General features: G+C 34.0%; 1 protein-coding gene across 4 annotated transcripts in view; it reads right to left on the reverse strand.

Annotated features, from left to right (window-relative positions):
- Window positions 1-11,016: 11,016 nt before the first annotated feature.
- The window catches only part of RHAG (Rh associated glycoprotein), a 29,720-nt gene continuing 23,267 nt past the window's right edge, over window positions 11,017-17,469 (reverse strand). The window contains exons 8-9 of one of the 4 annotated variants that reach the window (XM_016137672.2): window positions 17,188-17,261; window positions 11,018-16,502 (exon numbers count right to left, since the gene is read on the reverse strand). In XM_016137672.2, coding sequence (XP_015993158.2) covers window positions 17,222-17,261 — 40 coding nt within the window. In that variant the 3' untranslated portion in view covers window positions 11,018-16,502; window positions 17,188-17,221. Of the gene's footprint in view, window positions 17,262-17,469 lie in introns of all 4 variants that reach the window. The other 3 variants (XM_016137663.2, XM_016137655.2, XM_036218669.1) reach the window with 3 other exon arrangements.

The raw sequence follows: 17,469 nt of genomic DNA on the forward strand, positions 1-17,469 counted from the left end.
GATTTATTTTTTTTACCTCCAGCATGGTTTGATGTGGCCTCTTCAGATTCAGGATGTGCAGATTTCCAATAATTGGCAAAGGTCTGGGTCCTGGAGGAAAATTTTGCTCAGAAGCTTTAGTCACGAAGATTTTAATAGTTAAAAAAAAAATAAGAATCAGGCTCAGAACTGGAAGTATGATGGAAGAATCAAAGCCACTCATTATCTTTATGTGGAAGTAATTATTAAAATAGTAGAAATCTTCGTGATTACAACCAAACAGAATCAGCAGCTTCCAGTGCAAATTGAAAATGTGAATCGGTTGCTCTCGATATTTGTTCTAACCTGTAGGCAACTATTTCATAATTAAAATGAATCAAGCCCTATACTGTGTGTGTGTGTGGGCGGGGGGGTGGGGTGTGTATGTGTGCGCACGCACGCATTATTTGAACTCCCTTCCTCTTGCTCCTTTTTCACTTCTCAGTTCGAAAATGTTCTGTCAAATAGAGTCTGGAGGGATTTTCTTTTCATATAAAACAGGGATGAGTCAAAATTTCAGAGAAATACATCATGTTTAATCCTCAGTGTGAAATCTACATTTTTATAATACAATTAATTGTTCTGTTTGCTAAGATACACCATAATTTGTGTGGGGTTGGTCAAATAACAGCGTTATACCAGGAATTTGAAGGTTCTTATTTAATGGTGAGCTCATACCCTTTCACTCTCCAAAAAAAGTCTTATAAGAATCTCAGCATCATGGAAGGAACTGATTTTTTAACCTAATGAATCCTATGTGCAGATCCCAGTGAGATACTCAAACTCTTTGAGTCTTAGTTTCTTTATATTAGACTGAGGAAAATAATAATACATAAATTGTTGAATTATTGTGATGGGTTAAGAATTAATAGATATACATATAGCTAGTGACATCTATTTAAAATTTAACACTTCACATTCCTAAGTTTTCTCAGTCTTTCATTTACTAACAAGCAGTTTCATTTGTTTATATCTATATTCCCTTCCATAAGAGTTAATTAAAAATTTTTTTTTGTCACCGTTTTTTTCACCTTTTTGTGCTATTGACTTTTTATCATGCATCTAGGAGATAGCTTATTCTAGTTGATTTGCTAAAGAAAGAAACTTATCTTTCCATTTTGTGTTTGAATACTATACGTAAGAAACTAGATTAATAGATTAAACTATCCTTAATATAGCAGCTTCTTGGTAACAGAATAACAAAGAACAATATTTCCTCAAGCTTTTACTAGTTGCCATTGTACTATGTGTTTTTTAGTTTATCATTTGTTTTCTCCAAGGTATTTAAAATTCTCGAAAGCAAGTATTCTTTTTTTTTTAACCTACTGTGAAACCTCCAATATCTAAAACAGTGCCTGCACTTAATCAATTTAAATTAGTGAATAAATGAAGGAATAAATGAATGATTGAAGTCTTTTGAACATTTCGTTTTCTGGAGAGTCATTCCTAGTAACAGAATTTGGGGGAACCAAGTGACTATATGTACCAAATTCTGTCATTTGATAAGGAAATTAAGATCCAGAGAGTTCAGATTTAGTAAGGGTCATACAGCTTTTTCTAATAGAGCTGCAATTAGGACTTAAGTCTGCTCCTGTTACAATGCTGCTTAAGCTGTATGGCTTAATGCCACGATAATAAATATTTTGTACGCAACTATTTGACTCCTCCGCTTGGCATGGCTTTGGACTGCCAGATTCTAGATAACCCTGTTTGGCTGGCACTAATGAAAACATTCTTGAGTCAAGTGTTGAACATTTGAATAGTCTAAAAGAGGCAGCTACAGGCACAAAATGAAGGGCAGTATTTTTTTGCCTGAAAAATGAATGTTAGTTTCAATGACATCCATACTTAACAATGTTACTGTTAAATAGGGTCATTTTCTAAAACAAGGTTTGAAGGGAGAGACAAAGAGAGTTCAATCAAACCAAATGAGGGTGTTATCAGAAGTCAAAATGACTTAATTCTTTCCAAATGTACTACATGTAATAGGCACTACACTATGAAATAATAGATCCTAGTGACACTATTATTATTCCAATATTACAAATGAAGAAACTGAGGCTTTAAAGTCTGCCAAGGTCACATAGTTGGTGAGAGAACTCAAGTTTCCCTGATTTCAAAGCTCTAAATATCTATGACATATTGCCACTTCCCAATATTGAGAATTTACATACAGATACATCTGGCTCTGATGAATATAGCACCTGGAAATTTGATGATAGCTAACTAATAATCAAAAATATAGTCAGAAATGTTTCTTGATCACTCTGCTTCTGAGCCTGCAAAGAAAAATGCTGACTTTTATTTTGGGGGATCTGTATTAAGAAAACTGTTTATTTTCTTTTTTCTTCGTATACTTCTGTTAATTATTGAGAGAGGGGTAATGAAATTTCTGACCCTAATTGTGGATTTACCTTTATCTCTTTGCAGTTCTATCCATTTTTGCTTCATGTAGTTTGAAGCTTTGTTATTAGGATCATAAATATTTTAAATTGCTATGTCCTCTTGATTAACTATCTTACTATTTTGAGATTACTTGTTTATTTCTGCTTATATTCTTAATATTAAATTTATTTTGTCCAATATTAATATAACTTTCCCAGCTTTTTTTATGACTAGCGTCAGTTTGGTATATCTTTTCCTTATCCTTTCACTTTAAGCCTATTCTTTTCTTTATATTTAAAGAACATTCTTTGAAGGCAGCAGGTAATTGGGTCTCGTATTATTTATTTAATCTGACAATCTGTTTTTTTTTTTAATTTGAGTGCTTAGACCATTTATATTTGATGTTATATGGTTATTTGTTTTCCATTTACCTCATCTATTCTTTGCTCTCTTGTTTTCTGTCTTGTTTTGGATTGAGTATCATTTTTGTTTGTTTTTGAATTTTTAGAAATTGATTTTATCTTCTTTGCTGGCTTATTAGCTATAACTTTGTTTTGTTTTTTTTTAACAGTTGCTTTAAGGTTTTAGTATACACCTTTAAGTTATCACTATTTATCTTCTAATGTGATGGGTTAAGAATTAATAGATATACATATAGCTAGTGACGTATATTTAAAATTTAACACCTGACATTCCTAATTTTTCTCAGTCTAAAAACCTATAATAGTATACTTACATTTCTTTCTTCTGGGCCTTGATGCTATTTTTCTCATATATCTTACTTTATATATGTTATAAACCCTAGTGTACATTTATTTTTTGTTTTAAGTCAATTATCTTTTAAAGAATTTAAATATTAAGAAATTTTAAATTATATACTTACCCAAGTAGTTACCATTTGCAGTGCTCTTTATTCCTTTGTGGATTTTATTTCCACCTGGTATAATTTTTTTTTCCTGCCCGAAAGACTTTCTTTAACATTTCTTATGGTGAGGTCTTCTGGTGATGAATTCTTTTATGTTTTATGTCTGCAAATATCTTTATTTCTCTTCTAGATTTGAAAGATTTTCACCGGGTATAAAATTCTAGATGGGCAATTTTTAATTTCAGTACTTTAAAGAAGTTGCTTTTGTTGTCTTCTTGACTGCATCGTTTCTGATGAGAAATCTGTTGTCATTCTTTGTTCCTTTGTGTGTAAGGCATATTACTGCTTTTAAGTTTTTCTTTCTCACCTGTTCTGAGCAATTTGATTATCATATGCCTTGGTATAGTTTTCTGCATGTTTCTTATCCTTAGGGTTAATTGAATTTCTTGGCACTATGGTTTTATAATTTTTATCAATTTTGTAAAACTTTTGGCCATTTTTATCTTAAATATATATATTTTGTGCCTTCCTCACTTAGGGGGCTCAGATTACATAATTTTCTCTAATTCTTTTGAGTAGTTCTTTTCCTGGCCACAGGTAGTTTTTTCCTATACATACACTAATTAGTACTCTAATTAGTAATATTCCAGGGATCCTATGTAGATCACAAGGATTCTCTTTCTATGTAGCTCCCTCTGGCACTCTGTTTTGCTCACTCAAGCTATATTGCCTCTTTGGACTTTCAGCAATTCTCAACTCAGGGGTCTTCTGGCCTTCGCCTGTGTTTCCCCTTCCTGCACCACACCTGGGAACTCTCTTAAGGAATTAAGTTGAAGCTATAGTAGAGCTGACCTCATTTGTTTTCCATCTTTCAGATATAACTGTGATTTGTTGCCTGATGTCGAATGTCTTGTCATATATATTTTCTCCCATTTTTGTTATTGTTTGATTGTTTCAGGTGGTGGTGGTGTTGGGGGGGGGGGTGGGTATTTTGGTCCCTGTTAACACATCTTAGCCAAAAGATGGAAGTTAGAAGATATCTAAAATATATTATTAAGTAAAAATATAAATAATAGGCAAAGAGTATAAATAGTAATGATTTCAATTGCACAAAGGAAAATTAAAGAGTCTAATTAACTTGTTAATAGTAGCAACATCTATTAAAAAGAACAGAGTATCTGGAAGGTGGTTAAGAAAAGGGAAGCTATCACTTATTATTTAAAAAGACATTGGGTACTATTAGATTTTTTTTGCTATATATATTCATATATGTATATTATTTTTATAATTTTGAAAAAGTTAGAAATTTAAAAAATCTGTTGCAGAGTTAAGGAAGCTGGGGTGAAAACAACTTAGTTTTTTTCTTATTTCAAAATAAATTAGGACCATGCATGTGTGTGTGGGTGTGATGTAGCAGGTTAGGATGGAGTATTAGTTCTGGAGAAATACTACATTTGCTACTGTGCTTTCAAATTGATGGAGCATGGAGGGTCATCTTTTAAAGAACATAATTTTAATAGCATGAAGTATAATTGTTTATTGTTATTATTACTGCGAGTTTATCATGTACCTGCCCTATTAAAAGTACTTAAGTGTATATGTAGAATAAACAATAAGCCTATGAGAATATTTCTATCTTCATCTTTGATGATAAAACTGAGATAAAAATAAACTGTCTAAGCTTATATAACAAGAAAGAGAAAGCGTTGGGATCTAAACCTAGGTAGCCTCACTCCAGAATCCATACTTTAATCACAACATGTTACTCCTCTCATAATTGCCTAAACATCCTCCCCAGCATTTAAAACTGTGCCATAATGCTATTACACAATTCTGATTACAGAAAAAAAGCCTCTTTGTCTGTCTGTGATTCATTGTCCTTAGCATTGTGATTTTGCAACCTTGTGAAATTTAGGGTTTAGATTTTGGTTCACTTCCATAGGCCTTGAGGCATGGAAACCACCTTGGTCTAATGAATGGCCTCCTTGTTTAATTAATTTAACAAACTTGATCTTATTTTTCTTGCCATGTTCTTCCTCGGTGTAAATTTTAACCTAATTTTACATATATAAATATAACCCAAAATCTATATAGCCTCAACAGTCAATGGAATCTGTCAAATAAAAGACAAATCTGGATTTAATAAGCAGAGACTTAATTTGAAAAGATTACTGCAGGAGAGGGAAAGAGACTGTTGTGATGGTGAGAATGCTGTGATTACAATAAGGTATGCAAGTATCTTGAGAGTATAGAAAGGAGTAAGCAAAGCCAGAAAGAATACGGTGTGTGGAAGTGGGATGAAAGGGTGGTGTGATGGGATAGTGGCTCAGAGAATATTTTTTCCTGGGACCAGCCTATTCTAAGGAGTGGTTGTATGCTAGCTGATGATGCTGGGGGTAGACCAAAGTTTAGGGCCCTGGAGAAAGGAGAGAAGCTTAACTCACTTGGCTAATAAGCATTTTGTTTCAACTGACCAGTGGGACAAGTAGTTAAGGTAATAATTTATGAGGCAAATAATGGTGTGGAGAAGGGAAAAATATCCCCTTTCTTCCCTTTTAATTCTTCTGGCTGGTCTAATAATCAAATTGACATGAGACAGACTAACAGGAGAAAAAAAATTATCACATAAATACATACAAAAGTTCTATAAGAATATGGGACCTGAGTTCAAACCAGGCGGTTGAAATTTATATGTCATTTTGAACTAAGGAGAAAGTAGGATAACGGTTTGGAATTCAAAGGAAAGGTAGGCAATTCAGAGGTAGGTGAGAAGGAGCAAACTTTTGGTAAACAAATTCTTGCGGAGCCGCCCTCAAAAAGTGAGACACAGAAGGGAGTCTAATAAACAGGCTTAGGCAGGTTCCTCCATCTGCCGCACTTAGTTCATATTATGCTAAGGTGATATTCCTTCCCGGAGCAGATTTTTCTATCTGAATTCTTTTAGACAGGTAAGGGTGAGGTAAAAGCTTCCTCTTGAGTTTTTCGTTTCTTAAAAATAACCAGCTTAAAAGAATCAATATCCCAAAAAGGCATATTGTGGGGTGGCAAACTTCCTGCCCCCCCCCCCCCCCCGTGCCTAACCTCATCATAGATAAGTAAAGGGTTTTAGTTAATCTTATCTTAGTCATATAGAGAAGGGTTAGCTTCTTTGACTTGCTCTTTTCTGGAGCACAGGGTTCATGTAAATTTGACCTTTCAAATCCCTATTATCTAATAGTTGGCATGTTATTAAAAATTTATTTAGAACCAGAGAAAAAGACATTAGAAAATAAAGATTCCCAGATATGCATTTATTCACCAACCTTTTCCTATAAGGCTAAGGACTTTCCACTGAGTCTGCAGATTAAAACTTTTCATCTTCTTCCTGGCAATAACTACACAAAAAGTACATTGTCTAAAATGGTTAGCTTCTGGTTCTTTAACGTAAAGAAACTTGACAAGCATTCTGAATGAAAAGTCTTTCTAGATTTTTATACCTTTTACTTTCTAGTCTTTATTAACATAAGTGAGCACTGAATTGGATGTTTTAGAATAGCTCCACATAGGCAAGTTACTGAAGTGACATCATTCACACAATTATTAAGTAAATTGATAACAAATAATTATTTGAAGTCTGGCCTTTGCTCTCAGCTCCTGGGAGGTAGCTTCTAAGTCCTTGGAATGTCCTGCTTGATAAAAGTGCATTCGTTTACCTGGAGACCTTAGACCACCTAGATTGTCTATGCTAACAATGTGATTTTTGACGTGGTTTGGGCAATGTGGTAATATCTGGAAGGGTGGATACAAAGGTCAACTATGTGGGGGGTCACCAATGTCTATATGACCAAGCCAGAATAAAAACTCTGGAAATCACATGATTTTCCTGGTTGGCAGTACTTCATGCATGCTGCCATGTATCATTGCTAGTAATAAGCCTTGTTCATTTGGCTCCATTGTAATAGAACAACTGAAAGATAGTACCTGGAACTTTCCTAAATCCTTTCTTCTGTGCCTTTTCTCTATTTCCTTCTACTATAGTAAATTGAAACCATGATGGCTTTTCTAAATTCTGTGAGACTTCTAACAAATTATTACACCTGGAGGCATCCCAAAGTTTGCACTTTCTAATAAATTCAACATAGAAATTATCACTCATATTAACTACGCCTATAAAACATAAGTGAGTGTTGAATTGAATTGGTCATTTTAGAAAGGTGCCATAATGGCAAGTTGCTAAAATTGCATCATTCAAATAATTATTAAGTAAACTGGTAACATATAATTATTTGAATATTATGATTACAGTAATAGACTAGGCAATTTGCATAATGCTGTGAGTTGAGTAAAGTGGATGTCAGTAAAGTGAACTTTACTGTATATTCGTTAAGACAATTATGAGAAGGCCTGCCTTTGATCACTTCAGAGACATGAATATTTAACTGATCATTATGTGTGATATAATGATATTTTAAAGGAATCTTTTGCTCAGGATCTTTTGAAGATATTAAAAAGACTTGTTCAGATTACTGAATCTGTAAAACAGATTACAAAATAGTAATATAAAATAGTTACAATTTAGGAGCATATTTATGACTAATAAACTTGAACGTATCATGAGATCTGATATAAATTCTCATTTCTAGCTCAATAAGAACTGTTGATAATTATTAAAAAGTGCTTTTAAGAGAATAGTTTTTAACTAAACTAGATTTTTCTTAGATCAGATCCTGAGATACTTCTATGACTCCTAGTTGTATCATCTTACACATACTTATATTTTGCTTTAAGGTACTTTGTCCTGAGATTTTTAACTTCACCTATGCATTTATTCAAAGAATAAGTGGAGAGGTTTTTATCAATTGGTTTATATATGTTTTATCTTTCTCTACTATGAATTAAGTGCTGGCTGTTTTGTTGGAGCTCCAGAGTAATGAATTTTCCTTAATGCATAACACACTAAACATCCATCACATATTGAAGCAGCAACTTGTGAAGTGATATTTTTCCATCGCTTCTTGCTCCATTTTGGGTATATTACACTGGAAATTTGGGAGGATGACTGGTGATTTGTCCTGGCTTAATATAGATGTAATCCTTGTCTTCTTCTATAAGGGTAAAAGGCTTTTCCAAAATAGAATGGAGCTAATTCCGTAATGCAAACCCTGAAGACAGAGTTACCCCAGAGAGATCACTGCTCTTTATTTTTGTGACAAAAAGTTGCAGCTATTTCTTTCTCAATCTCTCTCTCTCTCCCTCTCTCATCTCCTTTCTCTTTTTTAATAAACAACTGAGTTCTACATCCATAGGTGTGGCAGAACAAGGTGAGGGTAATACGATGGCTCAAATCAAAACATGTTGTTGGAGTCTGAACAGTATGAGGAAAGTGACTATGTTACAGGGCTGCTTGCAGGGGAGACCGAGCCAAGAAGAGTGAGAAGAATGACCACATAGAAAAATGGTCTGGCGTGGGTTGTTATAGCCTAGTGCAGGGTGAAGTGGCATCCATGCAGAGAGACCCTGGTAATGAAGTGTGGGTGTGAGGAGGCCATCTGCATGGAGCATGAAGCAGTGGTAGTATTGGGAGATTGACTACATATAGAAATTTGATAAATCACGCATACATATTAAGGATATAGGAGTCAAGTCTATCACTGTTGGAGAAGGAAGCTCCAAATATAGAAAATAAGGAAATTAGAACGAATTCTAGAGTGTTGCATTAGAATTGGAGATGTTTGTGTGAATTTGTAGTTTTGCAGAGTCAGTTCTGCTATAATATGACATACATTTCCTAAAAGCTGTCATGTCATGCAAAAATCACACAATAAAAACCACAGAACTTCTGGAAAAATTAGGTTGGAGCAAATACTTCATTAGTGATACATTTTTAAAAAGATTAGAACATAATAAAATGATAGCACTGAGTGCACGTGTTAAATGGGTAAGAAATAGAATGGAGCTAATTCCGTAATGCAAACCCTGTTATAGTAAATATGGCCCTTTACTTTGAAAAGGACCAGAATTTTGCTTGTGGAAGGAGGTATTAGAAGAATTGTAGCTTCTGTGTTACTGTTAACTGATGGAAGAGGAGTTATTTGTAATCAGACAGAAAGTTGTAATACCACGTGAGATGGATGTGACTCATAGCACTTGATGAACTAAAGTAAATGGTAGATACTGGAAGTGTGTTTGTGCATGTGTGTGTTTTGTGTACAAGGCATGGTTCAACTGAATGCAATTTTATGTGTTCATGTTTCTTGCAAATGAAATCATGCTTCAGCAAACACCAACTTTTTGCTATGCTTAAATTGTTTCTAAATATGTCAGTTGCATTGGCACAAATTCATATTCTAAAACAAGTGTCAAAATAGAATTCATTTTTATAGAAATACATATTAAAATAATTATAGATACAAATGCAGACATTCACACACATTTATATTTCCTATTTCCAGCCACTGAGAGGGCCTTGGTGAGGCAAAATCCCAATAGCAATGAGCATATTTAGCTTTCAGATCTCAGAACCTAAATACCGCCAAAAAGAATCAGGATTTAGAGAAACAGCTCATTCTAGAGCTGAAACAGGGAAAATATAAGATAAGCACACATGAGAAGGGCATAGAAACCAGCCTGAGTAGTTTCCCACTGGCCAAATTCCTGAAAATTTTATCATTACAATGAATAATGATTGTAACATATTATAAACTATGAAAATAAGAAGTTATGAGTCTCTACTGATAAATTAGTAAATGAAAAAATTAAACAATTGGGGAGGGATGGGATATTTTACATCATTTTCTCACAAAACAATGATAATTACAAAAGTAAGAACAAGAAACAGGCACAGCTTTCATCAATGACCAAAGCAAGCAATCATCAATCATAAAATAAGTTTGAAAACAAGTTCCATTCTGTAGGATGCAATGAAAAGCACATAGGTTCACTTTTGCCGTATTGCTGTTTTAAGTTGTATAATCTGAATCTAATCATTAGGAAACATAGAGCAAACCAAAATTGGAGATATTCTGAAAAATAACTGGCCTATAATGTTCAAAAGCGTCAAGATCTTGAAAGTCAAAGAGAGGCTGAGGAACTGTTACAGACTGAAGGACTAGAGAAAAATGACAACTAAATACAAAATGTGATTCTGAACTGAATCTTTTTGCTATGAAGAACATTATGGGGATATTTGCTGAAATTTGAATGGAGTCACGATTTGATAGTTGTTATGGACTGAATTGTTGTTGCCACCCTTCCACCATACTTCAGTTCATATGATGAAGCCCTAACTTCCAATGTGACTATATTTGGAGACAGAGTGTTTAGGAGGTAATTAAGGTTAAATGAGGTCATAAGGTAGGGTCCTAATCTCATAGAACTGGTGTCCTTATAAAAAGAGGAAGAGTATACTCTCTCTCTATGCACACACATTAAGGAAAGGCCATGTAAGGGCACGGAGAGAAGGCAATCATCTATAAGCCAGGAAGAGAGCACTCACCTGGAAACAAATCAGCTCCTTGACCTTGAACTTTCCAGAATTGTGAGAAATAAATTTCTGTTGCTTAAGCCAACCAGTGTATGATATTTTTTAATTGAAGCTTGAGCTGACAAAGACAATGGTCATAATTTAACAATGCTAATTTCCCGATTTTTATGGTTGTATTCTGATTGAGAAAATATATTTTTTTATATAGGAAATATACACCAAAGTATTCAGGAATAATGAGGTCTGAAACTTAAAATGGTTCAGGAAAAAAAGTTCTTTGTAGTGTATTTTTTTTTCTAAAAATTTGAGATCGTTTTCAAATAAAATTATTTTAAAAACTCTCTCTCTCTCTCACACACACACACACACACAAAACCTCACAGAAGTTCTAGTTATTTTAAAGAGGTATTAAGCAAACTAAATATTTGCTAAGGACATTTGGCCTTGGTTTAATAGGTGTAATTTCAGGGGTATAACAATAAAATACACAGAAAAAACACATTTGTTGATGAAAAAAATATCAACTAGGCTAGTTTAGAATAATTTTCTTTTTAAACCAATTGACCTGCATATCCAAACAAACTTTCTGGAGTAGATTAGAGCTTTAACTACTGAAAGGCAGAAACAAAAGGGAAACTGAGACTCTTGGCTTTAGCACTTATTGCTTGTGTGTTGGACATTGTGCTGAAAAACTCTCATACATTAAGCAAAATATAGCCCTTTTCCTAGTACATTGCTTTAAACCAGAAATATAAAACTTGACCCTGAGAACAGGTAATGTACTCTTTCAGATTTATTTGTTTTTTGGGGGGACAGGATTATTCTGTTCATTGAAACCATACCTTGTATAAAAAGGATATTTTTCAAATGGATTGTTTTCAAGTTATTTACAGATATTCCTTTGTGACCAGGAAAACAACTTTTACTCCATTTGTCATTTTATCTGATTCACATATGGAAATCAGTAAATGGACAAAAATGTGAAGGACCGATATTTTGGTATTTTGATATTTTTTATTGATGTAAATGAGTTATGGATCTTAGGAGAAATATATCACATATCAATTCTATACTTTAAGGGTCAAAATATTCCCACAATACTCATCGCTCAGTCAATAGTGACAGAATGCTCATCTTTTTCTCTAGGTCTGAAGAAACTCGATCAAGTCTGAAGTAGGCTGCTGGTTGCATAATGCTGATATCTCTCTATTAATCTTTTCAATAATATCTGAAATTCTACCAATAGAGATTTATTTTTCTGTGCTTCTATGACTTAGTTTATAGAAAAAGCATTTGGAGTTGGTTGTTAAAAAACAAAATTTGAGGTCAAAAGATCTAAGCTTGAATCCCACCTCTGTCATTTAAGAACCCTTGAATTAATATAAATTCTTTAATCAGAATCTCAACTTCTTCAGTGATAATGTCTAACTCAAAGGTCCATTGTAAGGTTAAACTGGATAATTTATGGAAAAGGCCTCTAGTTAATATAAATAACTTAAAATTTTAAAGGAATATTAAGAGAATTTAATTCTGACTTTTCTTAAGTAATCCTAAATGTCTAAAATGTTAGCCTTTATCCTCAAAATAACTTTTCAAAGTAAGTATTATCTCTTTTTATAGGTGAGTGAAGAAACTCAAAGATATAAAGCATTTTTTCCTAAAGACACTTAAACAGTAAAAAACTAAGCAGGAATTAAATTCAAGACCTGGTACACTAATGGGCACCAAACGAAAAGAGAAGGACTTTGTTCAAAGAGGACCTTCAGGATCTATACTTATTGTCAAATTAATTCTCAGAAGTGTCTGGTTAACAAGGCCAGGGTGCATTGCTTGGAGACGACCATAGCTGCTGATTTAGGTTGGGTAAATCTGGGATAGCGACTCTACTGAGAGATTTTCAACGAGATTTCAAAATAAAGCCAGGATAAAAGCCAAGGTCAATAGTTGGAAAAGACTGGATTTTGTACTGCTAAAAAGGCCAGCACCTAGGTCTTGGGGTGGACATGGATAGAGGTTGGTGATTTTAGGAAATAAAGTACACAGTGGAGAGATGTGACAGTTCATGGTTTTATTAACCAACTTTTCCCCCCTTGCTACTCTTCTCAACTGACCTATCCCACCGACCCACATTCACATAAACACACACACACACACACACACACAAGTAACTTATGTCTTCAAAAAGAAGAAAGTATTAATTGAACAGACTTCTGATCTTTCATTACATGAGTAATGTGGTCTCCAGGAGAAAGAGTGTTGGCTTTATTTTCGGTAGAGTTGAGACTTAACTCAGTCTCTGCCTTCTGCCTAGCTGTATGCTTTCCTTACATACTTTTTTTTTTTTTCTGGCAAGTTTTCCTTCAGTGGATGAATTATATTTAGATTTTCCTCTCCTCTTATCTATAACATACTTTAGTCTATCATTGATCCACTAACTATACTTTTGGCTGAGCTATAAACATATATACATACATTTGAGGTCAAGGATTTTATTTAATATGACTCTATTTACAGAGTCTAGTACCTAGCATGTACATAATAAATTACTAAATAAACAAGTAATAGAATAAATCAGAAAAATACTTTTCCTTCTTTGAAGCTAATTTTTTTGTTCATTCAATTTATATCCACTCATCCACTGAACAAACATCCTTTAAGCACATACTCTGTTCAAATGTGAGGGTTACAAAGAAAAAAAATGAGAAGTATCAGCTCGTAAGAAACTTACTTTTTTCATCTTCAAAAGGAAAATGTAACATTAACAAGGTGTAAAGTACATGGAATGACATCTTTATGCCTTGTTTAAATGGAGGTGATGTGAGCTTGAATGTATCCTTCCCAACCTCATCCTACAACTCTTATCAAACTATGGTACCTGTCCTGAGCTAAGTAGTGGCTGGGCCTGGGGGATGTGAAGCCTTTTGCTTCTGGGAGGAAAAACAAAGCTGATAGAGAACTTCTGTCCTCTGTATTGGAGGAGAGATTGGAGGCAGTTGATAGAGACCCAGGGGCAAGTGTCTGGGTAATACTGGTTTGCAGAGATTTGTGAATTCCTGGGAAATGGTGATATATTTTCCTGATTGAGGGTTTCTCAGATGACAGCAGGTTTCTCTTTTCCCCTAGGAACTTTGGGAGGACTGGGCAGATGCAGTGAGTCCCTCCTGGCCCTGATTCTAGAAGAATATCAATCTTTGCCTGCTGAAAAGACTGAACAGGGAAGCTTCTTCAAGCATCAATCTACAAGAATCATATCTTGGCATTGGGCAAATCACTGACCCATTTTATCAGAAATTACTGTGTCTCCCTCATTCTCAAGATTGTTGGCACCCAAGATACCTCAGCAGCTGGAACCTAACGCTCCTCCACTGCCACCACCAATAAATAGACACCACCTACCTAAGGTGTCCCAGCACCCAAAGTGAAGAGAATCAAGAGAACACAAAATAAATGGCTTCTAACAAAATAGAGCTATTGGCAAAGTCCTCCCTTAGGTCAGCATAGTTCTCTTATCTTGTATAATAAACAGTTAAAGATGATAGAAAAGATGGCTGGGGAAGCATAAAAATATCTCAGCTTTCATAAAACTGTCTGAAATTGCAGTTATTAATTATAGGCCAACCTTTCAGATTTAGATAAGAACAAAGAATAACAAAAACTTCCTAAAATTGATCTAAGTAGATCTTAAAAATTAGCTAGTTAATATAAATATTATTATTTGACATCTTAACCTTTTTTGGGGGGGGGGGCAGGGTCTAAATAATGTTATTTAAGTGTTGACAAAGCTGGGCTAGACTTTGACCTTAAATTTGAACAAAAGAAGCACCCTGATCCTCAATATACAAAATCATACAAACAATTAAGGAGATTCAAGCACAACACACATGTGTGCATGCACACATACACAAAAAACACAACTTTGCTGGATCTATAAATATGGACCATAATTCACAACAAACAAACAAATCGATAAACAAATAGGAGAAACAGAATCTCTGTGAAAACAAATGAAATAAAGAAGAGAAAGAATAGATTAAGAAAACAGATCCAGTCGACTTTCTGTGTGAATAGCAGGGGTGCTCAAAGAAGAAAACTGAGGAAATGAGGAGATTAAGAAGTTATTAAACAGTAGAGGAAAGTTTAGCTGAGTAGAAGCAGACTCAAATCTTCAGGTTAAAATGCTTCACTAAATTTCAAGCAAGAAAGATTTTTAAAAGGACGTATACTATTGTGAATAAAGACCACTAACTTAGAATTTTTTTAAAAAGTAAGCTTTTTACTATTTATAAGAATTGTATTACACGAGGGCAGGAGAGAGTATTCACAAATCGGAGGTTGATGACCATCACAACCTAGTTCCTTAACACATCAAAATTACAGGCTTTTAAAAAATATCTGCATGTACTCAAGACTCTCTAAATTTGCCTTATGGTGAGCACAGAATGAGGGGGTCTCAGGACATGCTGGTAGTGAAGATGATTCTTTATGATGCTCATCAAGGGAGAGTACACTGGGCTTTACAAGTGAGCATATTTCAAAAAACCCATGTAAAAGAGAAACTGATGTACATTTGAAAGGAGTCATATATTTAGTAAAATATTTAGGATCTATAAATAAATTATACTATTTATCCTGAGAAATAAAATATTAAATAATTTACTGTTATAATTTTTAAATTCTAGCATTCAAGAACTGAAATTCTGTCAATTATGTATGGCAAGGCTGATTTCCTAGTTAATACTTTGGCATATCTTGGCAAGATTCCAGGACTCCAGAAAATAAAAGAAAAATCTAAAAAGCTTCTTGAGAGAAGAAAATTATTTGACTTCCCTAGATACAGTTTTATGTGACATGTCATTTACCTTTTCTAAAACTCAGTTGTTTAATACTTTAATATAGCATGAAACATTAACTTGATGTTTTATAGTAAATATATAGTAAGTAACAATCTATTTGGATTGATATGGACTAAATATGAGGGGTGTGTGTATGTGTGTGTTTGTGTGCATATGTGCCTGTTACTAAAATGAATTCTAACTACCAAAGACTAATGCTTTATTTTATAATGACATTTAATCCACTGAAATTTTATGTAAATAGACTTTGGTCAGGCAGAGTTTGAACTCTTGTTACAAATAGTAAACATACAAAAGAAATTAAGCATAATAATATTTGAGCAAAGGCATAACATTACTAATTTGACCATTTTTTAAATCAAGAAAGCACTACCAAATACACTCATATTATTACTTCATATACATGCATTTTTCATATTTCTTATATAGTTTTTTACATACAATATTGTTTCACTGACTTCAGTTTCATAATCTTGAGACTGAAGACATAATACCTACATTTAAGAAACCGATATGATTAGAAAATATTCACTTCTTTGTAAATCTACCTCCACTAGGGTGGGGGCAGGCAGAAATACATGAATTTACAGAAAGTATTCACACTGGCAAGAGTAGTCTGGGAGTGCTAAATAGGATTCATTTGCCCATCCGTTTTATGAGTCATATTTCTTCAACTAAACAAACAGTGAATATCAAGAGACAGCACCAGATTATGTTAGAATATTTTTACGTTGGACATTTGGGGCTCAGGGTCTTCCATTCTGGTCCATATTCTTCTTTGATGCTTTTGTTTATTTAGACTTGATTCTAGATAGTAGGAAAGGAAGGTGAGGCAGAGGAATGGTATTTAGACTTCAAGTTCCAGCTGGCTTTGGCTGCTGTATTCATAAATAATTATCATGTTCTTTCCACCAGGTGCCTTGAAAGAAAACAAGGTTAGGGCACTTTATAGTTTTTTTCCACTGGGCCTGAACAAAGGTATTTTCTGTAATTAATATCTAAGCTTAGAAAGAACTAGGAATAAAAATTGTTTGAGTTGGGGAAAGATAAAAGAACAAAAATATTTACCCCAATCACACTGACTATATTCTCTTTTTCCCAAGCCTGTTCTCCTTGAAAATCTTGTTGAACATACCAAAGCATCTTAGCCTTTGCAGGGAATAATTTGGGGGGGAAAATGTCAATGAAGTAAAGAGGTAGAAACTGGAGGATGATAAGAGGCTGATGTTTTGTTATTCATAGACACCTCTATGTACTGAGATTCTTCAACCTTCCATGTTTCATCAGTTTTTTCCTACTTTTCCATATGGTATAAAATCTCACTCCGCTGCCCAGGATCCCTATTATTTTTAAGAGTACATTTTTTTAACTCTCAGAGGAGTGAAAGGGCACTTGCGTTAGTCTTTTCTTCATCTAGTGTCTGCTTTAGAAAATTGTGTAACTTGTAATTTGACCTGTCTGGACACATTGTCTTAATTTCTCTCTATAAATCGCTCACCCAATGTCATCACACAGGTGCTACACACACATCTAGGCTTGAGGTGAGGAAAACTTTCACTAGTGGAGTCATCATTTATATCCATATTTAGAACATTGTACAGTACCTCCCAATAAACAGAATCATCATAGCAGTTGTGGTCAGGTGGCTGTTCCCAGATGGGTAACTTTAGAATTAAACCTGTGAAGTTGGGGAGAAAATAAGTCATGTTATGATGCTAACAGGAAAACCTACTTGCATAGTAATTAGTTAAATACTATAAAGTAATTACTGTTATAAAATCATCTCCTAGAGTTTATATGATTACTCAGAAGTTCAGAACATTTTTAAATTTATCAATCAATATGATTATTAAATTATGCTGAGAGCATAAGGTACAAGGGAGTGT

Source organism: Rousettus aegyptiacus, unplaced genomic scaffold (genome assembly GCF_014176215.1).
Source record: "Rousettus aegyptiacus isolate mRouAeg1 unplaced genomic scaffold, mRouAeg1.p scaffold_m13_p_1, whole genome shotgun sequence".
NCBI classification, from domain to species: Eukaryota; Metazoa; Chordata; class Mammalia; order Chiroptera; family Pteropodidae; genus Rousettus; species Rousettus aegyptiacus.